Here is a 27,497-nt window from a genome sequence, read left to right as displayed (position 1 = left end):
ATTCTATTAATGTAGAATATGACTCTATATATTTTAGTAGATGTTTTCATGAAATATTGATGCCATAAAATTAATGCTCTGGTGACCAGTCTTTTGGTGATGAATCTTTCCCAATTTACATAGGTTGGAAAAGTTACATTAGGGAGCCCCTACTCTGACCTTTTTAAAGTTAAATGAATGAATCTTTCCTTACTATGGTTGTTAATTGCATAGTGTATGGCCACACCATATGCATAAATGTATACAGTTTATAAACATTGGTTACTAGTGTAAGGAATTATCCACTGTGATGCACAGTGCTTCAGATAAATATTTTGTACTTGGCCTGGAGGAGAACTCTCTGGATGAATATGAATACCAAATAGATTAGACATAATTTAGACAAGAAATTAAATTTAGCGCTTGGTGTGATGCTAATAAAAACGATAACTCTATTGAACATATTTAAGTAGCTGAGAATCTGCCTGAAAATGCATGGTGTAATCAAAAGGCAATAATCATAAAAGAGTAACAGAAGCTTGCTCCTTGCATCCCAGGGGCCATATATGTAACTTATCAACCATAAAATAGTATTTACACTCTTATTTTCCATCACAACTGCATTGTTAAAGTGAAATAACAAAACAATGTTAGTGACAAATGAAATTAACAATATTTGGAGCTATTCAAATGAGAGAAAATCATTGCTATAAGAGAAGCAGTGTACTAGAACAAAAGACCTAATATCTCTTAGGCTTGTAACTTGCTGGGGGTCCTTAGGCAGGCTACTTTCTTGTTCAAGATTACAATTTCTTCCTCTTTAAAAATGAAGGGGGTGGACTAAATGATCTATAAAATTCCTTATGGCTTCAATTTTCTATTAATGTAAATTACGAAAAGATTTGAATAAAGCATATCTTTATCTAACCAAAACCAGTTCCATTTCTCCTAAACTCTTCTAACTCAGGAAGTAATTGCAGTTGAGATGAATCAGTGATTGAGGGAAGTGACAAATGCAACATATGATCTTTCCTCTTTGCATAAGGATAAATAAACTAAATCACATTGCTATCTCTGATAGGCAAATATTCAGAATTGAACTGTATTTTGGAGTATTGTGAACTCCTCTGTATTGTAGAGTACTCTTATAGGCTATAATTTCTATGTAACCTGGATACCTATGATAGTTGTCTAATGAGAAGTGTACTTTGGTAGAAGCTTTTTTGCTTTGTACACAATTAAACAGTTCTCTCATTCACTGGTTAAAAGAGTGAAAAGAGACATTTTTTCTTTCTTCTCATAAATAAAAAAATGAAAATAGACAAAGTTATACTTTTAATATAAAAGTCATATGTAATTTTCAAGTCATATATATGTCAAATAATTTTCAAGTTCTGTTTACACAGAGCAAGGCAAGAAGGAACATGCATACTTTCTGCTCCACTCTTGCTCTATTCCTTTTTATCACCATGCAATTGGTGTCAATTACAAAGTGATGCCCATTTTCTATAAAGTTAGGGCAACCTGCAGCATTTGCTCACCTTTGTTACAACCTTTCCTCCTTGAAAAAGTCCCATTATAGATATGGCCCTAAATATGACGTAAAATAATTAAATATGTAGCTTAAGAATTTCACTTCCTATCCATTTTGATAGTTCTTAGAGGTTTTCATTTTTCTTTTTACACAAAATTACTTCATTTTCAGATATGTTGAAAAAGTAAGCAAAGAATTTGAATAGTCAGCCCACTTCACTGTTGTTGCTGTTGTCATTTTGGCACAGTTCTGTGATTTCATCAACGTTGAAACTCCTCCAATTGCTACAATTCAGCTACTAATCTGTAACTTAGAATGTCAGAAAGTTGCCAAGGTAAAATGGGAACTGAAATGACTCACACTGGCAATATATGTTAGAGATATGACTTGAGGCTGACTTTTATCCACTATGCCTCATTTGTCAACTGTATAACACAGGATCTAATTAAATTTCCCTTGAAGTTTTTAATGTCTCATTTTCCTACAGTAGAATTCTAAAGTTTAAAGAAACTTTAGAAATCACTTTTAAAATGTCATTTTATAGATGAGAAAACTGGAGATACAGGAAAAGAAAAATGATTTAGCCAAAATCATGTACTTAGGAACATAAGCTTGAAATACCCATTTCTCAGCTCTTAAAATAGTGTACTTTCTATTAACCACTATTATGCCTCCTATAAAAAGCTACCTTGAGAGATTTATGATCTCATTGGTGTGGGTATGTTTTCTACCTCCGCAAATTAAAAACCATCCATTCTCTCTCATCTTGTACAAGTATTGTCTATGGATCTACCCACCTTGCTGGAAGTCTTATTCTGGATATTCTAAGCAGCAGTGTGGTATTCGTACTGCCTTTTTATTATCTTTCACTTTGACTATGTGACTGGCTTACCTCTTATGTTCACATGTTTAATTTAAGATATCCATTTATCACTGCTTGAGATCAAGAAGTTATTGATAAAATGCTTTTACCTACTTGCATCTATGACGTGCCTTTTTTCACTGTTTGGATAACATGTAATTTTTATTCTCAAATAATTATGATATTCTATATTCATGTCCATATGACATCAACAGAAAGAATTTGCATATGGAAAAACAAGGGATTTGAGATAGTCAACAAACTGGAATTATTAAAAACTGTACTATTTATAAATTTAACACTTTCCCACATTTCCTTCTCATTTGGATTTTAATTAAAATCATTGTCCCTTTTGAGAGACAATTAGGTGGCACAGGGATAAAGCACTAGAGCTGTAGTCAAGACAATATGAGTTCAAATCTAACCTCAGACATTAACAGTATGACCCTGGACCCTTCCTTTTGCCTCAATTTTCTCATTGTAAAAAGGACATCACAATAGCACCTACTTTGGAGAATTGTTGTGAGGATCAAATAAAATGATATTTGTAAAGTTTTTAACATAAAGTGACACATTATGGAGACCTCAATGTTAATTTCCTCTCTTCTGTCTTTGTCCAAGATATACGTGTTAATTGAACTAGCTTAATAGACTGTCCATACAACTTCATGTCATTATAGGAGCAATACACATTCTTTAACTAGAGAGTTTTTCCTTTATATAGTGTACCAGAATCATACATTGAGAGTCTATGATCTCTCAACCAGGAGTGTCTGAAAAATGCCAGATGTGGCTTAGTAAAATCATCACAATTTAGCCTCCCAATAGAAAAATCTATAAAAGATTACCATCTATAAGGGCAATTACTTCTAGTAATACTTTGTCCTCTGGGACGTTTGAAGCCAATTCTAATGATCCTCACCACATAAATGGGAAACCAAAGTTTTAGATTTAGGAGGGAACATAGAACTTCACTATTCCAAATACCATGTTAGTTGCATTTTTCAGTATCCTAGGGATTTTATTAACACCATATTCCTAATGGTGACATCAGTGTCATTCAGAGGCTGCAGAATTTATTATTATTGAATGAGAACCCTTTGAAATGTGAATTTATTGGCCTTAGCAGCAAAGAAGAGTGCTTAGGTAGAATGGAGTGCTTGCACAGACAGGGATAAAGTTAGGAAAGGAAGCCATCTAGGGGATCTGGGTGTTTCAAACTCTGATTCAAAATAAAGACAACAAGAAGTTTAGATGAGTAAAGAGAAATTAGTTTAAGAGAGATAATAGATTTCCGCAACTGCCTCTTTCAGCATTTTATAATAGCAAAGGTCAGTGTATCAATTTTGTGATGCTGATGGTGCTGGGAAAAGCTGTGCTGATCATGACAGGTCAATTTTGCCTTCATCTAGTCCTCTGCCAATTAAACCCAACTCAAACCCCTCCTTCTTCACAGTCTCCTTGTTCAGGTTACTAGTGAGTTTTTTTTTTCCTGACTCTTCCTCTTTGCCCCAACCTCTAATATCTTCTATTTTTATATCTCTATTTCATTTGGCTCAGGAAATATGGTGCTTCCACAAAAGGTTGAAATCATATGACTTAAAATACAAATAAGTGATAATTGAGAAAGCATTGCTTAATAGTCATTTCTACTTTGATTTTTGGTGACTAAATAATTTTCATCATTTTCCCATTCTTTAACATGCACTTTTTATTGTAATAAGATTAACCTCTTCATTGAGTTATGAACATACTTTGTTCATGTCAATCTTATCCTATTTGCCATTGCTTAGAGTACCCCATTCCTTTGTCTTTTATCTCTGTAGATCCTAATTATCCTTCAAGGTCCATCTTGAATTTCACTATTTCTATGATGCATTCCCTATCAATTGATCCTATATCCTACTGTCTTTATCAGAAGATTGTCCTAACAGATTTTTTTTTCCTTTCTTGAGTCTTCAGTCTTTCCCTAGCAATTGTTTTCCCCCTACTATCTTTAAAGATACCAAAATCAATTTATTCTAAACAGAAAACAAAACAGAAGCAAAATAAAATAAATATTTATTAGACAGTCTTCTCATAAAGCTCCCAAGTTATAGATTTCCTTGGATTCTTAAACAAATTTCTTTAAGTATACATTTGTATGTCTGTCCAAAATCCAATAGAAATATCTCCATATAAAGTTAAGATTACCTCTTATTTATCATATTTGATGATCTTTTTATCAGTGCTCATGCTTTTCCATTTATTTTCTGCATTTAACAGTGTTGCTTGGACAATGACTTCTTTTTATCATGTTTTGATATTAATTTGCACAGTGTCCTTTGCCACTTAGAGGACTAAAATTATTATATGACTACCTTGATCAGGTAATTGAGGCAAGCAGCAGTCAATTTAGATTTTAAAAATTGGCTTCAAATTTTCTTCAGAATTGATGTTTACTTTACTAAGTTACATATGAGGCAGACATTTATATTTTCCTAGGGGTTGAATAAGAAGTAATATGGTCTACTTTGAAATCAATTATCCTCCCAGTAGAATGTAAGACCCATCCTTGGTGACAGTATAATATTTCAAGTGTATTATGTATTATATATGGTAGACATTTTATAAGTGCTTATTAAATTAAACAAATATTATAACATTGATTTCACTTGTATAGGGGGTTATGGACTTTATAATTGATAGTGATTTCAATTAGTCTGTTGATTTGGTTTCATAATTTTTTTTCAAAAACTCTACAATATTTCATGAGATTCATTCAATCAGTCAATTAATCAATAAGCATTTAATTATTACTGGCTATGTAAAGCACTAGGGATATAAAAGGAAGCAAAAGACAATCCTGCCCTGAAGAAGTTTATAATCTCTTAGAAAAGAGAGACAGTATGCAAAACTCTGTATGAACAAACTATAAACAGGGTAAATAAGAAATAGTAAAAAGAAGAAGAATTTCAAAAGCTTTCTTATAGAAGGTGGATATTTAGGTGAGTCTTGAAGGAAGCCAAGAAATCGGGCAGCAAAGATGAAGAGGGAGAACATTCCAAGGACACGGCACAGAGAAAAAGTAGTGTTGAGAGATGGCTTATTTAGATGAATCAGTTCAACATAATAAAATAGAAAAACATTGGTCTGGGAGCTAGGAAACCTGGATTATGGCTTTGTGATACTGAATAACTCACTTTATTTTTCTGGGTCTTGATTTTTTTCATATATAAACAGACCAAGATAAAGTAGATAATTTTCTCAAGTCTGAGTTCTAACAGTTTGTGAGTTGATTTCTCAAGGTAAGCATTACCTCCCCATGGGTATGCAGTCACAAAAAGGATTTTGTGTATTCAAAGCACAACTGTTAGAATACTGGAATTCATGGCAGAAAGATATCATCCCAACAATATAGACAAAAGGGAACCTCATTTTGTAATATATTGGGTAGGGGACAGACTTATAGAAGGCTTTTAGGGATGTGCTAGATGGGTTAGAAGACACCAGGGGGATATTAGGAAATATCTCTTCTTCTTATTCAAGGCAAAAAATTAATAACAAATAAGTCTTGATTTCCATGGCACAAACTCCAGCACACTACTGTATTAAATTCTGTGAACTTATACACAATTGTGTATTGTATTGAAAGGCTTGTCTGGCCTTCTTACCTGAATGGAAGAATCTAAGCTTTTGCTTTTTATTCTTGCAAAAAATATCTGATGGCATGATAATGTGAGGTTTGCATGCATGTATGTACGTATGTGTATATTTGGGGGGAAGTGGAACAAAAAAAGTGGCCACTTCAATACCAGATTTACTGGCTAATCAATGTTGTTCATGCATATGAATAACATTAAACTGACAAGGAAAATGTAAAAAAAAAATGTAAGAAATGGAGGAGGATGTTGTTCACAAAATCAAAATTTTAAAAATTGGCTTTGCTTTTGAAGGGTGATAATGTGCTTTTTATTTTTTTTCATCTTCATTCATCAGATATTCTTTTAGAAGTACATGTATATACTAAACATATTTTTTTTGCTATAGTATCAGTTTACAAATTGGATTTCCTATCAACTTCCTCAAGCCTGTTAGAGATATGAAAGCAGTGATATGTACTTATTTTAAATTGTCCTTTTACTTTGGTACTATCAGATCTCTCCAGAGTCTGTCACTTCAGAGAGAAGACACTGTGCACATTCTGTGAAGGCAAAAACAAATTAGAATTTAAAATTAAAAAAAAAAAAAAAGATGAGGCCTACATGAAATGTCCATTTCTCTCAGAACTTTGCTTAAACTGTTCACTGTTATGAAGAAATCATTTTTCAGAATTCTTTGATTTAAAAAAAGTAAAAAGCTAAGGTACTTAAAATTTTGTTGAATTGTTTTTTGATTTTTTTTTTTTTGCTTTTGAATTGTTTCAATTTGTTCAATTGAATTAAACCAAAGCATATTTAATTGATTCCTTCCATTGGAAATATATGGGAAACTAGGAGAAAATGCTCTTCAAAATAACAGCTAACATAGCTAACATATTTAGAGAATTTTATATCATTCCCTTACATGAATTAATGCTTTTGATTGCCATGATAATTCTCTGAGCTAAGTGATATTATTGTCCTTATTTCATAAATAAAGAAAGTGAACCTGAGATAGACTATGTGATTTGCTCAATCATACAATAAATTTGAGGCAGGATTCAATTTCAAATTTTCTTGACTTCTACTTGAACCCAGCATCAATAGACTAAACTATAGGTTATAGTTTAATTTATAGTATAAATTATTATAATTTATTGATCAATGAGTCATTAAAGTCATATTCATAGGACATTTGCTTTTTCTTATAATTTAAAATCTGTTCTTTTTTAAAATATTAGCAAAGATCTTAATTTGCTATTAGGCAAAAATTATACTGTGAAAAATGAATCATGAAAGATAATTATATCGATCATAGTTCTTATAGCTTTTAAAGTGTTTTTTCTTTATAGTGTTAGAATTATTGTATTAATTGTTCTCCTTATTCTACTCTTTTAATTCCTAAAAGACTGCATAGTTTATTCATTTTATAAAATTGATGTTATTACATATTATTTTTATCCTGGTTCTACTTATTTCACTATGTGTCAGTTCATTCTCTCCAGGTCTCTTTGCAATTATCCATTTCTTCATTTTTTCACAACACAATAATTTTCTTTTTAAATTTATTTATTTAATTTTTCCCTAGTTATATTTAAAACAGTATTTTTACATTATATTAAAAAACTTTTGAGTTCCAGATTCTCTCCCTTACCTCCATTCCCAGCTCCTATTAAGAAACCACATGGGAAGTTATATAAAACATTTTAAAAATTTAGGTTGTGAAAGAAAACATAGATCTTCTACCCTAATAAAAAATACCCTCAAATAAAAAAAAAAAAAACATTAGAGAGAGAGACAGAGAGACACACACAGAAAGATAGACAGAGAGAGACAGAGAGACAGAAAAAAAAATTCTTAAATCTGTTATCTAACAATCAGTTTCTTCTCTGAGTATGGATGGTATTTTTCATTATAAGTCCTTCAAAGTAGTCATGGATCATTGTACTGCTGAGAATAGCAAAATTTACAGCTGGTCATCCCAGAACTTTGGTATTGTTTTGTATACAGTACATTTCACCTTGCTTGAGTTCATGGAGGACTTTCCAGGTTTTTTTTTTTTTTTTTTGAGAGCATCTTGCTTATCATTTCCTATAAAACAATATTTCATAACAATCACATATCATAATTTATTCAGCCATTCCCTTATTGATGGGAAGCTCTTCCAAGTTCCAATATTTTTGCCCTAAGAAGAGAGTTGCTATTTTTGTACATATAGATCCTTTTCCCCTTCTTTATAAAATCTCTTCTGGTATTCATGCCTAGTAATAGTATTATTAGGTCAAAGGATATGCATGAATTTATAACTCTTTGGGCATAGATCCTATCTTTTGATCACTTATCAATTGGGATATGGCTCTTATTATTTTTTTTAATTTGATTCAGTTCCCTCTGTGTTTGAGAAATAAGGCCACATCAGAGAAATTTGCTTCAAAATTCTTTTTATAGTTATTATTGCTGTATTTACCCCTTGCCATTTATTCTATTATCTCTCTCCTTTCACCATACCTCTCCTCAAGTTTTTGTTACTAACCACTCCTTCCCCCACAGTGCCCTTTCCTGAAGGGTAAGATAGATTTCTATAACCATATTGAGTGTGTATAGTATGTCCTCTGAGTCAATGAGAGTAAGGTTCACTCCTTCACCCTCTTCTCATCTCCACTGTAAAAACTTTTTCTTGGCTCCATTTTTATGGTAGATAATTTATACCATTCCACTTTTTTCTTTCCTATTCTTCTAATACATTCTACTCTTATGCCTCAATTTCATCATTTTAAGATAACCCTTTATATTCAATTCAACCTTGTGCCTTCTGTCTATATATACTCCTGCTAACTGCCATAATAATGAAAAGTTTCGAATGAGTCAAGTATCATCCTCCCATGTAGGAATGCAAACAGATAAATCTTATTAAGTTCTATGATATCACAACATAATGCTTTTCCACTATATTCACATACCATAACTTTTTGCTGTAATATTTATTAAGTTCATCGTTATGTTTTCATTGGATAAGTAATCTAAATTTCCAGCACCGATTTAGGCAAAGTTGCTGAAATTGGCTTTAGAATAGTTAAAATCCAAGAGTTCCACTTCTATACTGAGTTATTGGAGGTTAATGCTCTCAAGGCAGACCCCTTAGAATATATATATATATATATATATATATATATATATATACAAAGTGAGGATACAATTTTTTAAAATTGCCCTTTCCCTTGGGAGACACTTGAGAAACACAAAAATTCAACTTTTATTAACAAACATAAAAATAGAAGGTAACAGAATTGTTTAGGATAATTTTATGTATTGAACTTGCCATGAACAAATGAGCCAATGTGGGCATTAATATGCATGGATATAAACAATTTACTAACTAGTTAGAACCTCTATTTTTTTTAATCTAGAGACTTTAATATTTCTTCCTCTTTTCATATATCATGATTCTTAAATGAATATTATCATTGCTTTGCTGAAAATCATTATTATGTACCTGGATGTCAAATTAAGTGTACTTCAGGCTGGCAGAAATTTTATCTGTTTTGCTTCCCTCTATAAAGATATGATACATCTTATGTTTTAGCTTTTTTTTTTTTTTTTGTCTTTTTTTTAGTAGTTGTGAATAAACTACCATTTCCAGAGATTTTTTTTTTAATTCTGTCACATTAAAGTGAATTTGAAGTTATCACTTTTTTTTTTATAAAGCTACAGTTGCTCTTTGTATGCACATATATAATGGAATATAACCCAGTGATTTTAAAATCTCAGAAACCTCCAGGTCAACATTTTTTCATGAATTCACAAGACATTTATAGGACATCTGCAATATATACATGAGTTTATCCCTATTTCCATGGTAGTAAATTTGGGAGGAGAGTAAGAGGAAGAACAGCTCAAACAACAGAAGAAATGGGCCTTAACTCTATGGGGATGATAAATTTAAAAAAAAAATAGCTAAATATTTTTAGCATAAGATCTCTGATTCAGGTTTGCTGCATCATTCCACTGAGGTTTTAGGAGTTCTTCTTTGGGGTTGCAATATCTTTTCCTTAATTCCAGTGGCTTAAGCTGCCATTCTAGACATGCTCATCCCTCATAGTTAGCCAATCTTTGATTAGAATGCTAGTTACATTTGACTTCTTTATATCAATTAATTTTGCAAATGGATATTTATTTTGCAGATAGAGTAAAAAACACAATTCTATCAATTTACGTACCTTAAGTGTACATTCGTCCTTATACCAACTGATCTCTTGCTTGTCCTTAGCAGTTTCTACATTGAATTTGTCTAATCAAATTCATATCCAGAATCCTACCTTAGCTAATTTTGTCCTGGATTCAGAAGATTACCACTTGCCTGAACAATCAGTATTGGACTGAGTCCAAAACCCATAAATGGACTGGATTCCTATATTCCCATATTCCTGGTTGATTCACTATCTTGATCTTTCAGAAGCCATAGAGTTGTGACCTTCAAATTAATCTTCTTCACCTAAAATGAAAAAATAAATGCTAAAGCAGGCAAAAAACTGATTTATAGGTCACATGTTAATCTCAAGTGGGAAGTTTGAGTCCTGCTTCTTTACAGCCTTGTCTTTCACTGGATCCTCTCTAGATGAAGAAGTCAGCCAAAAATAACTTGTCAAAATAAAGAGACTGAGGCAAATTTCATCCTCTTAACGGTGTCTTCAGTGCCAGTTCTATACTTGTAGTTGGTTAAAAAAAAAAAAAGTGGCTCACATTCACCACAAAGTTAGAATAGATGCAGTTATGTAGGTCTACACAGGTTCTAAGTCTCTTCAAGGCAATTCCATTAGATATTACCACAATTCTTCCTGAAGCAAGCTCCCCAGCTTCCTCTCTTTGAAGAATTATGATAGTTAAACACATTAATACACTCTTGTATAGATTCAAAAGGAATGAGCTTCTTAGCCAGATCTATATTATGTGCATATTTATAATAACTATGAAACAAACAAAAACACAAAATAGTACATAAGTGGTTAATAAATATTCATGGGATTGAATGGAATAGAATCCAAGTAACTAAGTACCAATGAAGTTTGCTGATTGATTTATCATGGTTGTAATGAACCATTAAGTTGGGAAATAATACTAACTTTGGTTTCAAAGAACCTGGTTTCAAATCACATTTATGTTTCATACTTTTGTTACCTGTATGAGTAAGATTTAGAAATCTTTGTGATTCCTATCTGAATCTTTCAATTTTCCAGTGTCAGACTTCTGACTTTCCCCACATTCACCACTAGTAATATGAAGTAATGCAAACTAAAAAAAAAAAAGTGATTCTGGAGATATGAAGTTGTTTAATGTATGAAGGACATTCATGGGTGCTCTTAAGGTCAAATGTTTATAAAGAATTATTATCCTGATGAGTGAGCAAAGGGAATTGGTGGTCAAATATATGATGCAATAAAGCAATTGGGAATATTAACCAATGAATTAACTAATATTTTAGTATCTTTCATATAAACATTTTTCTAGGAGATCTGAGAAATAGCATTTTCTTTCCAATTAATGTATAAGCAGGAATCATGTCTTGTTCATTAAATGACATCATATTTATAATATGCTTAGCACAATTTTTGGAACATAATAAGCACTTAATAAATGATTATCCTCTTTCTTCCTTTCTCTATTGTTCTTAGACAATACTTACATACAAACAAATCTTAAAAATATTACAAGACCAAAATAACAGTAAAAATGCCAGAAGGCAATGATTAATTGTCAAATAAATGGGTAGCTAAAGGAAAGTAGAAAAATTTATGATGGATATACATAGGCCCAAACATGTTCATGAAAAGTAGCATAAAAGAAATTATTTTCTTTTAGCATAATATCATAACAATAGCATAAAAGAAAAAATTAATAATTTTATTGTAAGAACTATGAAAACACATTGACAGTTTGTATGATCCATTGAAACCTATGTAATTTCAAAAGAGATAGAAGGAAGGTGGGAAGCCCATCAGCAGCATGGATGAGAGGGAGATAGAGAACAACTCAGAATTCTAGCAAAGAATTTAAAATAAAGTAGATGTCAGTTGATCAAGAGATGCTATATCACATTTAGAATGTTACTTACTACCCCATAAGAAATAATAAATATAAATTCTGAAGACATATATACTAAAGCAGACTGAAGCAAGAAGGAACAGAAGAACAGCCTATACAATGGCTATGGTATTATAAAAAAGAAAAACAAAACAACTGAACAAATACGAAAATTACAATGATCTATTTTGATCTCAGAAAGGGGTTAAAAAATTTGATCTTTTTCCTTTCATTGAGGGAAGTAAGGATCAACATAGTGGAATGTTGCTTATATTGGGAAATGTTGTTGATGAATCTGTCAGTAGGTTTGGGTGAAATTTTTCTTTGTATTTATACATTATTTCTAAGGGAATGTTCACTATACGGAGAAAGGGAAGAAATATATTTGCAAATGAATGTGATGCAAAATTGAAGAAAATCAACAAAAAAGAATTTTAATATCCAAGTTTAGAAAAATGTCTACTCAAAACAATAAGAGAAAAAAATTATTTAAGCCAAACTTATGATGTCGTCATTTGAAGAACCCTAAGAATTTTTATATTTCATTCACTGTTTCATTGTTTTTTTTTTTTTTCTAGAACAAATAGGGATAACTAAGTCTTACGTTCAGAAGATAGAGTTTGTCTGAGATCAAACATAAACATTTCTGATTTGGGGAAAAGTGAGGAAAACTGATAAAGCATAACTAAGAGTATGTTCTCTGGTTTCAAAAATACTTTATTTCACCAGCATTTTTAATAATTGTTGATTATGTACATTTTATATGTTTATATGTCATTATAGAAGTAATAAAAGTATTATTGCTCTAATTTTACATAAGAGAAAAATGAGCTTCTGAGTCATGATATTACCTGCTGAAAGCCACATAGCTTAGTAAAATATAGGATATGCCTATGAAATGCTTTCAGGTTTCAAAAGTACTTTTACAAATACAACTTGCACAAGTACAATTGTATTTGATTCTTAAAATCCTATTAGTAAGTGCAAACTTATTTTGCAAACAAAAAAACTGAGGCAGAGTTAAGTGATATAGTTCCAGGACTCTGTCCATCATCATCATTATCATCATCAATCATTACCATTGCATTTCTATAGCATTTTATGGTTTGCATGACATTTACAATTTTTATCACTTTTTATCATTACAACCACTTTGTCAGGTAGGTGTTATTATTATTTCCCTTTTTACAGATAAGAAAGCTGAGGTAGATAGATAAAAAATAACTTATCTAGATTCACATAGTTCATAAATATATTAAGCTGGATTTCAACTCAAGTCCAGTATTCCATCCACTGTGTCATTTTTTCATGAATTGTATTAAGTAATTTTGTAGGAAAATAATTCATTAAATATACACAATCAAGTGTTAAAAGAAAAAAAACAGACATGTAAGGATACAATAACTTTCAGCTTTGCAACATTAAATCCAAATAATTCTTTCTTTTTTGGTGAAAAACCAGCAAAAGAAAAGAAAATTGTTAAATTGCATTAATGGATTGGAATGTTTTAACGTATGCTTGCTGTTATAATTATTGATAGATTGGAGGGATTGCAAACAGTTCTACTTCACAATCATACAAAATATACTGAGCATCACTCCATTTTATATACATAGAGTAGTTGTTTGCCTATATCCAAAATTTATTTTGGTACAAATAATTTTCTCTTTTCCCAATCACAGGACTATACTCTGACAATGTACTTTCAGCAAGCTTGGCGAGATAAGAGGCTGTCATATAATGTAATACCCTTAAATCTCACACTGGACAATAGAGTAGCGGATCAGCTCTGGGTACCTGATACTTACTTCCTGAACGACAAGAAATCATTTGTGCACGGGGTGACTGTCAAGAATAGGATGATCCGTCTGCATCCTGATGGGACTGTCCTTTATGGCCTCAGGTCTGTAGCAATATAGAAATTTAACTTTGTCTTTCTTATGGTCATATTTATGTTGCCTAACTAAAGATGTTCCTAGGGAGTTTTCTGTTTACCCTTTCTGATAGGCAGTTAAAAATATCATCATAAAAAGCTGTATGCTTGGAATAGCTGAGTCTTTATTACATGTAGGACTAAGATTTCTATAAAGTCTAAGTTTGGACTTTGGAGCTACTTCCTTTAAAATATTGAAACAAATAAAAATATGAAACAACATATTAAAACAAAAATGGCAGTGATAAACTGCTACTATCTCCTCCCACCCTCCCACCAAAAAAAGAAGAAGAAATTGGATTCAAGATAGCAACTCATTAAAAAAAAAAATCACTCCTGTTCAAAATGAGTCAGATGTAAATTTGGAGAGGGAGAACTTGTTGATGGTCTCTCCCAACCCTCAACCTAGAAGTAACTGGCCTTGAAAATAAGACAAACATGGACAAACTTTTTCATTAATCTTTTTTAAGTCTATTAAACTGCACACCTTATACCATAACCAGGCATTGCCTGACAGTCTAATGGAAATCCAAAAGTCTAAAATAAAACTTGTCTGTTTTGGGAGAGATCAATTCATATAGTTTCTGAAAAAGGAAAGTAAAGAAATATGGATTATTTATTAGCACACTGTAATAAGGAGGAAATTTATTTAAATGCAAAATACTCAACTAGTCAGATATGCCAATTTTCCTAAGATTTTTAAATGTTGGTGATCTATTTTGTTATCAGTATCCATGGAACTGAAACTCTTACTTATTTTTATTTTATGTTTTTCTTATTTTTAAGCTGAATTCCTATTTTTATCTTCCCCTCGTTTTTAAAAATTATTTCTGTGTGTGTGTGTGTGTGTGTGTGTGTGTGCTAAAAACTCTAAGTGTCAAGTCATTCAGTGTATAAACAATTTCTTAATTCTTACTAATTGATTAATTTGAGTTTGGGTTGCATCATCTTAGTTTTCCCAATATTGTCCACATTATTAAAGATACCCTGCATTTATTTTTTTTTTCTTTTGACCCTTGAGTTGTAATACATTTTCACATTCTGCATGTAGTCCACAGAAGCCTAACCATTCACATTATTACTATGAAGAAGCAATTAGTTTTCAAGCTAAACATAATTTCCCTTCTTTTGAAAATGGCCCCAATGAGACCATTCATTTAATAAATATTTAGTATGCATTATATACAAGATACCGTACTGGGGATTGAGGAAGATAAATAAATAAAAATTCTATTCCAGCTTTCAAGAAACTTATTCTCTAGAAGAAAGATAAGTCTTCTACTCAACATTTTCTTATGAGGAAAAACAAGAGATGTGCATAAGAGAGGGAGAGAATGTTTTTTTGCTTGCTTGTTTGTTTGTTTGTTTGTTTGTTTTAACTAAGGCACTACTTTCATGAATAAGTGGACAACATTTTCACTGCTAGTAACCCGGCACCACTCTAGAGCCTCAACCCAGTGTCAAGATAATAGACTTTATCAGCTTGTGGATCAACTGATTCTGTTGTAATAACCACAAATTAAATGCAGAATATTAATGATAATCTTGCAGGTACATATCAGTGGTCATAATGAGACCTGGTAAGAAAGTATATGTGTATCTGTGAAAATTCTGCTGCTCCTGCTCTAATATAATAATAGCACCATTCTCACATATGAGAGGAAATCACCCAATATAAGTTAAAAAAATATAATAGAAATTAGAGGAGAATGTCTCTAATTTCTAGTCCATTATACTTTGCATTTTGCTAAAAGTCTTCTGTTCTCAGTATTGTGGCTTTTACCTAATGTCAGAACTTTGCAACTTAGATGTAGTTGAGATGGTTTATTTATAAAACTAAAATGGTAGGAAAGTTCTTATTTCTTTGTTTTGAAATAGCTTTTTGTGTTCTTATTTTGAAATGACTCTGGTGACAATATCAAGTTATGTTCTTTCTTCTGGGTGAATGTAATTTCTGAATTTGACAAAAGCATATTAGGGATTTCATTATGGATTGAGCTAATGAAAATGTTATAGATTGTGGATAGTCAAACACTTTACTTTTCTTAAGTTATATTTCTTAAGTTATATACACAATGTTTTGTGTATGTAAACAACAAAATATTATGATGAATGGACTAAATGAATGAAATGAAAAATATGAAAATGAATGAATTAAAAAAGAAGAGAGTAGGGTATGTTTGGATTGATACAGACTAGAACTATTCTAAAAATTAAATTTAATTCATGGAAGAATATTGCTTAATACAAAAGCAGGAGAAATGTAAGGTGCAGATGTAAGAAGATTAACAAGGATTATGGCAAAATGTGTATTAATTGTGGACTTTTGGAACAAATTTGGATTATATTCCCTTTCACTAACATGTTACTTATGGAGGAAATAGGATTTGGAATGGAATTTTAGCAGGCATTTGAACTTGATCTAAGGAATAGGAGAAGTTTCAAGAATGTCAATGAAAAAGTCTCCTTTGGTCATGAAGTGAAATAGGTGAAATGAAAAAGAAAAATAATTACAAAATCAATTAAAATTGTATAGAAATGCACCACCTTCCTTCCTTTTGGTAAAATCCGAGATTGTAGCTGCTCACATTATACCATGTAGGAGGGAACTTTCTTGGTTTGATGGAGTAGAGATAAACTTCAGTCAAGAAGTTCCTACACAGGAAAGATACAGGAATATTATGCAAAAAACAGTTATGATGAAGATGCCATGGAATGGAAGTACCAGAGGCAGAAAGGAATCTGGGAAGAGAAAGCAGGATGGAAATGAGGATCAACAAAAGCCCTTGAGTGATAGTAAGATTTGAGGTCCACTGACAGACATAAGAGATCAAGTTCAATGAAAAGTTTAATTAAAAGATTTTCCCTAAAGTGTTTAATGAATTTTTAAAATGCTTCAGCATTCTATTGGTATTTGTATGCCTTTGTTTTTATACATAGCAATATGTAGCTATCCTTCCTTTTAGCGTCCACTAAATTTGCCTCACTTGGTTAGCTCCCACCACTATTATTGCTCTCCATGGCAACAGTCAATTCGAAGAGTTAGTGGACAGAGGTGGAGACAAAACTTTAAAAATATTGAAAATCACAGTGACGAAGAAGCATATATATATATATACAAAAACATGTGAAATTAGCAGGAGTCCAATGGTTTCATGTGAATTATACACTTAACTGTATGAATGTGGACAAATTCCTTAATAATATTGAGCTTCAGTTTCCAATCTGTAAGTTTGGGATAATGATACTGACACTAACTCACCTTCCAGTATGGTTATGTGGAAGACCCTTTGTAAATTAAAGGACTATGTTATATGGTTATTCTCTAAAGAGATTTATTACTCAATAAATCCACCTACCAAAATAGGAAGATGCTATTTTGAATCATGGAAAACTGATTTGTTTTCTTTGCTTTTTGAAACAGTATGATTGTATTTATGTGTGTGTGTATATATATATATATATATATATATATATATATATATACACAAAGTATGTGAATATATAAAAAATGCCACATGCATAGTAAGTGCATAGAGAACCAACTTTTAAGTTGAAGCTATACCTGATCCTGGCTGTATGGCCCTGAGCTATTCACTTAATCTTTCCATGCTTCAGGAAACTCTTACAGACTAAAAGTGGCAAAGAAATCGCCAGTCTGCATTAGGAGAGGATGTTTCATCATGAAAAATTTCTTAGCCAATGAAATCACAAATCTAGTCTCCCCTCAAAAATACATACCACAACACTGTCCCAATGTCCTACCATTGTGAAATTAACATTGTTGGGCAAGAAAGACATATAAACCATATTTGTCATCTTAATTGCAAATCATTTCAGGCTCAGTGTGAAATTGGTTGATAGGGGAGGGCATGTCTAAAAATATTATAATATGTTATATTGGCTTCTGCAGACAAAAATCAGAGCAATCTATTCACTGTTAGAAATTGAATATAGAACAGTATTGGCTTTTTAACTATTAATTTCATTTATGATGAATAAGACAAGGAAATCTAATTGAAGTTATGCTTTCTAAGGATTATTCACTTCTGTTTGGACCACTCACTGTGTCTGTAAAATACTAAACTGAAGTATGGTCTAAAAATACAATCATTTAGGCTTTTTTGTTAATTCATTTCTTTAGAATCAAGATATGAGCCTGCAATGTGAAAAGATTGGCAATGAATCCAACAAAAAAACTAATTAGATTCAAATATAGGATTTTTTCATGCCAAAGACATGAACATCCTTCCATTAAGATATTGTTATAAAGAATTAGAATAATTCTTCTATGTATGATGCATATCTGTGTAATCACTGAGGGATTTACATTGAGGTTTCCCTGGGCTCTGGGTTAGATGGGATAACAGAGATCCTTGGGACCCAAAACAAGATGCCCAAAATCAGCCATGTTAAAAGCAGTAACTATATAGAACTACATCTCATATTCTATACCAAAATAAGGTCAAAATGGATACATGATTTGGGAATAAAGGATGATACCATAAAAATTAGGAGAAAAAGTGATAATTCACCTACCTAAAAGAGTAGAGATCGGAGGGGTTTATGACCAAAGAAGAACTAGAGAACATTATAGAAGGAAAAATGGACAAGGGAGGGATTTATGACCAAAGAAGAACTAGAGAACATTATAGAAGGAAAAATGGACAGCTTTGATTACATTAAATTAAGACATTTTTGCACAAACTGACACAAACATGATTAAAAGGAAAGTATGAAGCTGAGAGAGATCTTTACAGGTAGTATTTCTGATAAGGGTTTTTATTTCTAAAATTTATAAAGAACTGTGTCAAATTTATAGGAATACAAGTCATTCTCCAATTGATAAATGGTCAAAGGATATGAACAGACAATTTTCAGATGATGAAATTAAAGTCATTTATAATTTTATGAAAAAATGTTCTAAATCACTATTGATTAGAAAAATGCAAATTAAAACAGCTCTGAAGTACTATCTCACACCTCTAAGATTGGCTAATATGACATGAAAAAATGATGATGAATATTGGAGGGCATGTAGATGGTAAACTAATGCATTGGCGGAGTTGTAAAATGATCCAACCATTCTGGAGAGCAATCTGAAACTATGCACAAAGGGCTATAAAAATTGTACATATCCTTTGACCTGACAGTGCCATTACTGGGTCTGTATTCCAAAGAAATCATAAAGAAAGGAGAAGGACTCATATGTACAAAAATCTTTGTAGGAGTTCTTTTTGTGGTAGCAAAGAATTGAAAAAGAAGTGGATGTCCAAGAGTTAGGGAATGGCTGAACAAGATGTGGTATATGAAGCTAATGGAATATTATTATTCTATAAAAATGATGAATAAACTGATTATAGAAAGCCCCAAACAGATTTACTGAGCTAAATAATTACATATCAATATATCCGATTCTAAGCTAAACAGGCAGAACTAGGAATACATTGTACATATAATAGCAAGAATGTGCAATGATCAATTATAAAGGGCTTGGTTCTTCTCAGTGGTTTAGTGACCTGAAGTAATCCCAATATACTTTGTAGAAAAAATGGTGTCTGCAGCCAGAAAAAGATCTAAGGAGACTGAATGTAAATCACAATATATTATGTTCACTTATTTTTTTTGCTTTTTTTTCTCTCTCCTACGATTTTTCCCTTTTGTTCTGCTTTTTCTTTCCCAATATGGTTCATAAAGCAATGTATATTAAAAATAAATAAACTTATTACACTAAAAGTGAAAGCAGCAACTAGGAATTAGAAAATGATGTATAATAATAAAAATAAGTAGAGATGATTTTAAGTATTAGAAAAATAAGTGCATAAGGAAATACTGAAAAATTATTAAAAGAGAGAAATAGATTGAAGATATAAACTCTTTGAGCAGACAGGAGATTAGAGGTCAGTAGAAAAAGAATTGTCATTTGCAAAGAGAGCATCACTTTTTCTCAGAGACTAAAATAAAGGAGGATAGGGTGAGGGATGCTACTGAAGTGATTCAGTATAAAGAATTGACAAATTAAAACAATACTGAATCACCACTTCATATCCACCAGTTTGAATAAGATGACAGAAAAGGGTAATGACAAATGGTGGAAATGATTTGGTAAAAATAGCTACACTAATGCATTGTTGATGGAACAATGAATTATCCAACCATTCTGAAGCATAATTGGAGATTCACCTAAAAGACTATTTATACCATTTGACCCAGAAATATTGCTACTAAGTTGACCCCTCAAGGAGATCTCTCCAAAATGAAAAGGACCAAAATTTACCAAAAAAAAAATTATAGCAACTCTTTTTGTGGTGGCAAAAAATTGGGAAACTGAAGGGGTGACCATCAATTGGGAAGGGGCTGAATGAGTTATGATTTACGAATATGATGGAATGCTATTATGTTGTAAGAAATAATGAAGGGAATGCTTTTTTTTGGGGGGGGAAACCTTGGAAGACATATAAACTGGTGTGAAATGAAGTGAACAGAACCAGGAGAGCAATCTAAATTAACAATGGCAATATTGTAAAGATAATCAACTGTGAAAGATTTACTAACTCTAATCAGTCACATACTGCATCCATAATCCATAATAACTCCAAAGGATTCATGTTATAAACTATTACCATCCTCCAGATAGAGAACTGATAGGCTCAGTGTACAATTTAAATATATATCCTTTGTTTTTCTTCCTTTTTTTGGAACATGCATAATGAAGAAATGAGGGAATCCTATTTCTGTCTCAATGTGTAGGGGAAAGGAGGGGGGAAGGGAATTTGAAATTGAAAATAAAATTTCAAAAGTAAAGGTGAATTTTAAAAATAGAGTTTAGAGTTGGGTATAAAACAGAACTTAAATCAATGTCTATAATGTTTTAATGAGGCATTTAATGTGGTACTATGCTGATAAGTATCCCCAGGAGAGAAGAGATGGTCTGCAACAGATAGTTGAAGAAGATAGATCAACCAGGGTCTAACCTTACCTTTGAGAGCCAAACGGAGTTTATTTAATTAACCCTTTCTTTTGAGTCAGTCTTTTCCTCAAGTTACCACTCTATCTCTCTCTTTTTTCATAACCAAGTTTTAGGGAGGTGTGGGAAGCTATGTATATTTGTTTCCTGCATATTTTTTCATCATCCATTCATTTCTCAATTCCTTGCAGTCTGGTCATAATCCAATTGAAATGGCTCTTTCTAAAGTAACCTGTGATTTATTAATTATTAAATCTGATGGCATTTTCTTAGTTTTAAGTTTTCTTGCCCTTTTGGGAGTATTTGATCCTGTTACTCATTCCCTCCTACACATCCACTCCTCTCTATTTACATAACAACTTTTACTTTTAACCTGCATTATTGCAATCATCTCCAAATTTGTCTCTTTTCCTTAAGTATTTCCTTGCTCCAATCTGTCCTCCACTCCACTCTACTATTAAATTGATTTCCCCAAAGTATAAACTTGACCATGTTACCCTCCTGTTCTAGAAACTCCAGTGGTTAACTTTTGCATCGGGATAAAATATAAATGTCTTTACATGGCATTTAAAGATCTTAAATGGTCTGGTTCTATTCTGCTTTTCAAATGAGGATGGGATGAGTTAGGCTTCAGACAACATGCACAATAAAACTGGACCTAATCACAATGATAGATTATATTTGGATAGCACTGACTTTCTGGAAAGCACACCAGCTGTTCTTTTCATTGCTCAGCAAGCACTGCATTAATGTACAACTTCCCAAGGGAGCAGTCAGTCGATGATGGACTGGAAGATTTAGTAATACAATAAAAGGGACTTTTATTTATAAAATATCAGTGGTTAAGCCGGACAGTTGAACAACCTCCTTGCAATTCAGTTTGTCCGACTCTAAAAGAATATTTGGATTAGGAATTATAGAGACTCACTTCTATCCCCAATTCCTTCATCATGCTTAAGGATGTGAAAGCAATTTTTCACAATGAAGAACACACTATGCTATTGATATACTAGTATGGAAAAGTTGAAATTGAAAAATTTATGAATATTGATAGTTAGCCCTGAAAGAAACATGTATTCATATTTCATGAGATATGGAGTCCATTCTCATCTTTGCCACTACTTAATTATGTGATGATGAGTAACAGCTTCTACGGACTTTAATTTCTTCATGGACAAGATGATATCTTGGATTCCTATCAATTTTGAGATTCATTAATTAATGTAATATGTTAAGTTGAAAAAAAAAAGTCCTACAATCCCTGACAAGGTCACCACTAATCATTTGTCTAAAATTTGACTATGAAATATATCCAAATATAGTCCAACAGCATGGAAAGTCATGACCATAGGTTATATTCAACAAATAAGTGAATTAATGGATATTGCTTTTCTTTCCATTGTCTGCTTGCTTATACTATGGTTATAATCACTAATGTATTTCTAGTGTTACATAGCATACAAACTAAATATGGGAAAATGAATCTTACAGCATCAAAATATGTCTACATAGATATCTAGATAGCTCTCTATCTCTCTCCCTACTTACTTACCTATTGCATATAGGAATTGGGTGAGATTATAGGGCATAGTGGATAGAATGCTGGAATCAGACTCAGGAAAACCTGGTCCACATAAACATTGCTAGTTATATGATACATGGTAGTTATGCCCAGAACCACATCCAGTTCCTATTCTGTGGATACTTTTTAGTTTTCTCACATTTATTTCTTTCCATGGACAGAAAGTTAATTTAGATCAAGGTGATTAGAAAAATCAAATTTCTTTGTTTTAGCTTCTCTATACATAATCTGCCTTTTCTGATCTTGAAGAGATTATTTGTCCTTTCAGGTAGTAGTCAGGAATTGGACCCACAGATTTTCAAGTAATCTTCAATCAACAATGCATTCAAAATTAGGAGCACTGATAACAATTTCTTTCAGATGATTGGTACTTTCATTCCTTTAAAAGTAATATCAAAATATATTTTCCAAATAGTTGGAATTTTTATTTTATTTCAAAAGTTTCAATCTTTTAATTGTCTGTCTTAACTGAGTCAAGTTATTTACAAAACACTTAAGTAATTGCCATAGAAAATACAATGTTAATGTCAGCAATCCTACCCAACAGATGCCCAATTGTAAATCAAGGCCATTCTGGAGGTGACAGACACTCTGTACTCACACAGATGTAATTTAGAATGATCCTTTTCACATCTGGCTCAGTAAGATCAATAGTGTTTTTCTGACTTCTGAAAGATAATAAATAAGAACACAATATTTATATGAGAATATCAGGAGATAATATTTGATCCCAGCTTTGTCATAGCCACAAGGTGAACACTTCTCTTTGTAGCTGTCTCTTCATCCATAAAAGGAGGGAATTAAAATAAATAATAATGAAATTCACCTTCCCAATCTAAAATTCTGTGATCTTAGTAATTTAAGGTATAATTTCATTTAAGACTTAGGCTCTGGCTCGTGTATTTTGGGCACTATTTTGCCTAATGTTTGTATATAGGGTGTGATGACCACATATTTTAAAATCAGCCGGAGTCAAGAATTCAGGTTAAGGGAAAATCTTCAATCTTTATTCTCAGTAGAAGTGAAGAAGAATCGGAGGTAAAGGGGAATTTGCGATAGCAGTGTGTGCAGCTGAATCAAGAAGCCAGCCAGACCAGAAGCCAGCCAGCCTTCTCTCCCCACTTATCTTCCTCCCCTCCGCCTCCACCCACCAAAATCGTCATTTCCTATGTAACACATCAGGACTTGCACAAAGAGTGGGTGGGGGCCATTCTTTCTCCAAACATATATAGTAATAGAGTATGGTCCAATTACTATTTAGCCACACGTGGTTGGGACCTCAGTGCATCAACTCAAGTTTCACCCCTTTACATCGTGGTATTTTAGAAAAATGAAATTTGTTTTTTTTTACCACCTTATAATTTAACAAGAAAATAAAGAGAAATTCTTGAAACTTAAGTTTGTCAAAATAGCAGCTGGCTTGAAATATTAATTCATACCATTTTAGGGACAATGGGGACTTGATTATTTGCTATCATCAGAATCTCAGTCAAAATTGAACATGGACATAATTTATTCCATGGCACCATCCTAGGAAGAAATTCCAAGGCCATCAGAAGAAAATATGGATGAAATGATTTGTTTAAATATTCATTAAATATTCATAAATATGACAAGCACAGCAATGAGTGTTGGAAATACAATTGCGGAAGAAAAAACAGTTCTTGCCCTCAATAAATTTACATTCTAATTGAGGAGATACACTTCTATTTTAGAATAATGAGTAAGGAAAGAAGAGGAGATGGCCAGAGAATAAATAGCAACATGAAACATGGCAAAGGCTTTCCAGAAATAGTGATATGGGGGATATAGTCACCAATCAGAAGTTGGCATGGCTGTGGAGGTGGCTAGAAACTATGGAGCACTATGTTGTTATAATAATGGGAACCTAATGCAATTATTTTTTTCTTTTTTCAACGTGGCTTCTGAAGGAAATTTGAAGGTAGTTCTCAAAGAGTTACTCCAGAAATGTGAATAAAGAAGAGATTGCCAAGAATTGCCAAGAAGATTGTTTGCATTGAAAGAGATAGTTTTCTTATTTATTTATTTATTTAATAGCCTTTTATTTACAAGTTATATGTATGGGTAACTTTACAGCATTAAAAATTGCCAAACCTCTTGTTCCAATTTTTCACCTCTTACCCCCCACCCCCTCCCCCAGATGGCAGGATGACCAGTAGATGTTAAATATATTAAAATATAAATTAGATACACAATAAGTATACATGACCAAACAGTTATTTTGCTGTACAAAAAGAATCAGACTCTGAAATAGTGTACAATTAGCTTGTGAAGGAAATAAAAAATGCAGGTGGGCATAAATATAGGAATTGGGAATTCAATGTAATGGTTTTTAGTCATCTCCCAGAGTTCTTTCTCTGGGTGTAGCTGGTTCAGTTCATTACTGCTCCATTCGAGATGATTTGGTTGATCTCATTGCTGAGGATGGCCAGGTCCATCAGAACTGGTCATCATATAGTATTGTTGCTGAAGTATATAATTATCTCCTGGTCCTGCTCATTTCACTCAGCATCAGTTCATGTAAGTCTCTCCAGGCCTTTCTGAAATCATCCTGTTGGTCATTTCTTAAAGAACAATAATATTCCATAATATTCATATACCACAATTTGTTCAGCCATTCTCCAACTGATGGGCATCCACTCAGTTTCCAGTTTCTAGCCACTACAAGAGGGCTGCCACAAACATTCGTGCACATACAGGTCCCTTTCCCTTTTTTAGTATCTCTTTGGGATATAAGCCCAGTAGTGACACTGCTGGATCAAAGGGTATGCACAGTTTGATAACTTTTTGAGCATAGTTCCAAACTACTCTCCAGAATGGTTGGATTCGTTCACAACTCCACCCAACAATGCATCAATGTCCCAGTTTTCCCGCATCCCCTCCAACAATCATCATTATTTTTTCCTGTCATCTTAGCCAATCTGACAGGTGTGTAGTGGTATCTTAGAGTTGTCTTAATTTGCATTTCTCTGATTAATAATGACTTGGAGCATCTTTTCATATGACTAGAAATAGTTTCAATTTCTTCATCTGAGAATTGTCTGTTCATATCCTTTGACCATTTTTCAATTGGAGAATGGCTTGATTTTTTATAAATTAGAGTTAATTCTCTATATATTTTGGAAATGAGGCCTTTATCAGAACCTTTGACTGTAAAAATATTTTCCCAGTTTATTGCTTCCCTTCTAATCTTGTCTGCATTAGTTTTGTTTGTACAAAAACTTTTCAGTTTGGTATAATCGAAATTTTCTATTTTGTGATCAGTAATGATCTCTAGTTCTGCTTTGGTCATAAAGACCTTCCCCTTCCACAGGTCTGAGAGGTAAACTATCCTATGTTCCTCTAATTTATTAATAATTTCATTCTTTATGCCTAGGTCATGAACCCATTTTGACCTTATCTTGGTGTACGGTGTTAAGTGTGGATCAATGCCTAGTTTCTGCCATATTAGTTTCCAATTTTCCCAGCAATTTTTGTCAAACAGTAAGTTCTTATCCCAAAAGTTGGGGTCTTTGGGTTTGTCAAAGACTAGGTTGCTATATTTGTTGACTGTTTTGTCCCTTGAACCTAACCTATTCCACTGATCAACTAATCTATTCCTTAGCCAATACCAAATGGTTTTGGTAACTGCTGCTCTATAATATAATTTTAGATCTGGTACAGCTAAGCCACCTTCATTTGATTTTTTTTTCATTAATTCCCTTGAAATTCTTGACCTTTTGTTTTTCCATATGAATTTTGTTGTTATATTTTCTAGATCATTAAAATAATTTTTTGGGAGTCTGATTGGTATAGCGCTAAATAAATAGATTAGTTTAGGTAATATTGTCATCTTTTTTATATTTGCTCGCCCTATCCAAGAGTATTTAATATTTTTCCAATTGGTTAGATCAGACTTAATTTGTGTGAAAAGTGGTCTGTAATTTTGCTCATAAAGTTTCTGATTTTCCCTTGGCAGATAGATTCCTAAATATTTTATATTATCAGTAGTTAGAAAGAGATAGTTTTCATTTGGTTGTGTTAGTTCTGGCCTTTTTGTTTAAAAAAATCAACTATATCATTTTACAGTCTCAGCTTTATAGCTTTACATTTGCTACCTGTAAATATCTTGGCAAGAAATGAAACTTGAGAAATACCCAAGTAATGTTTGTTGTTGTTCATTTTTTTTTTTTCATTTATATCCAACTCTTCATGACTCCATTTAAGGTTTTCTTAGCAGAGATTTCTCTTGGAGTGGTTTGCCATTTTCTTCTCCATATCATTTTATAGATTTATAGAGTTGTGGCAAACAGTGTTAAATGATTTTTCCAGGGTCATAGATATAGATAATAAGTGTTAAGTGTCTGAGGTAGGATTTGAATTCAGGTCCTTTTGACTTCAGGAGTGGAACTCTGTCCACTGCAGCATCTTCCTGGCCCACCTAGCTATATATTTATATGATTTATTCAGCCTTGGGCCACAAGAAGGACCCTTCTGTCTCTTTTTTAAAATAACTTTTTATTGACAGAACCCATGCCAGGGTAATTTTTTACAACATTATCCCTTGCACTCACTTCTGTTCCGATTTTTCCACTCCCTCGCTCCACCCCCTCCCTCAGATGGCAAGCAGTTCTATACACGTTAAATAGGTTACAGTACATCTTAGATACAATATATGTGTGCAGAACCGAACAGTTCTCTTGTTGCTCAGGGAGAATTGGATTTAGAAGGTATAAATAACCCCGGAGGAAGAACAAAAATGCAAGCAGTTTACATTCATTTCCTAGTGTTCTTTCTTTGGGTGTAGCTGCTTCTGTCCATCCTTGATCAATTGAAACTGAGCTAGATCTTCTCTTTGTCAAAGAAATCCACTTCCATCAGAATACATCCTCATACAGTATCATTGTTGAGGTATATAACGATCTCCTGGTTCTGCTCATTT

At 32.4% G+C, this 27,497-nt stretch overlaps 1 protein-coding gene across 3 annotated transcripts in view; it reads left to right on the top strand.

Moving 5' to 3' along the window:
- GABRB2 (gamma-aminobutyric acid type A receptor subunit beta2) overlaps nucleotides 1–27,497 on the top strand; it is a 247,228-nt gene that overhangs the window by 52,221 nt on the left and 167,510 nt on the right. For all 3 annotated transcript variants that reach the window (XM_003756790.2, XM_031953631.1, XM_003756791.1), the window contains one exon: nucleotides 13,756–13,976. In XM_003756790.2, the coding sequence (XP_003756838.1) occupies nucleotides 13,756–13,976 (221 nt within the window). The remainder of the gene's footprint in view (nucleotides 1–13,755; nucleotides 13,977–27,497) is intronic.

This window comes from Sarcophilus harrisii, chromosome 2 (genome assembly GCF_902635505.1).
Source record: "Sarcophilus harrisii chromosome 2, mSarHar1.11, whole genome shotgun sequence".
Classification (NCBI taxonomy): domain Eukaryota; kingdom Metazoa; phylum Chordata; class Mammalia; order Dasyuromorphia; family Dasyuridae; genus Sarcophilus; species Sarcophilus harrisii.
This window is presented reverse-complemented; position numbering and strand designations above follow the sequence as displayed.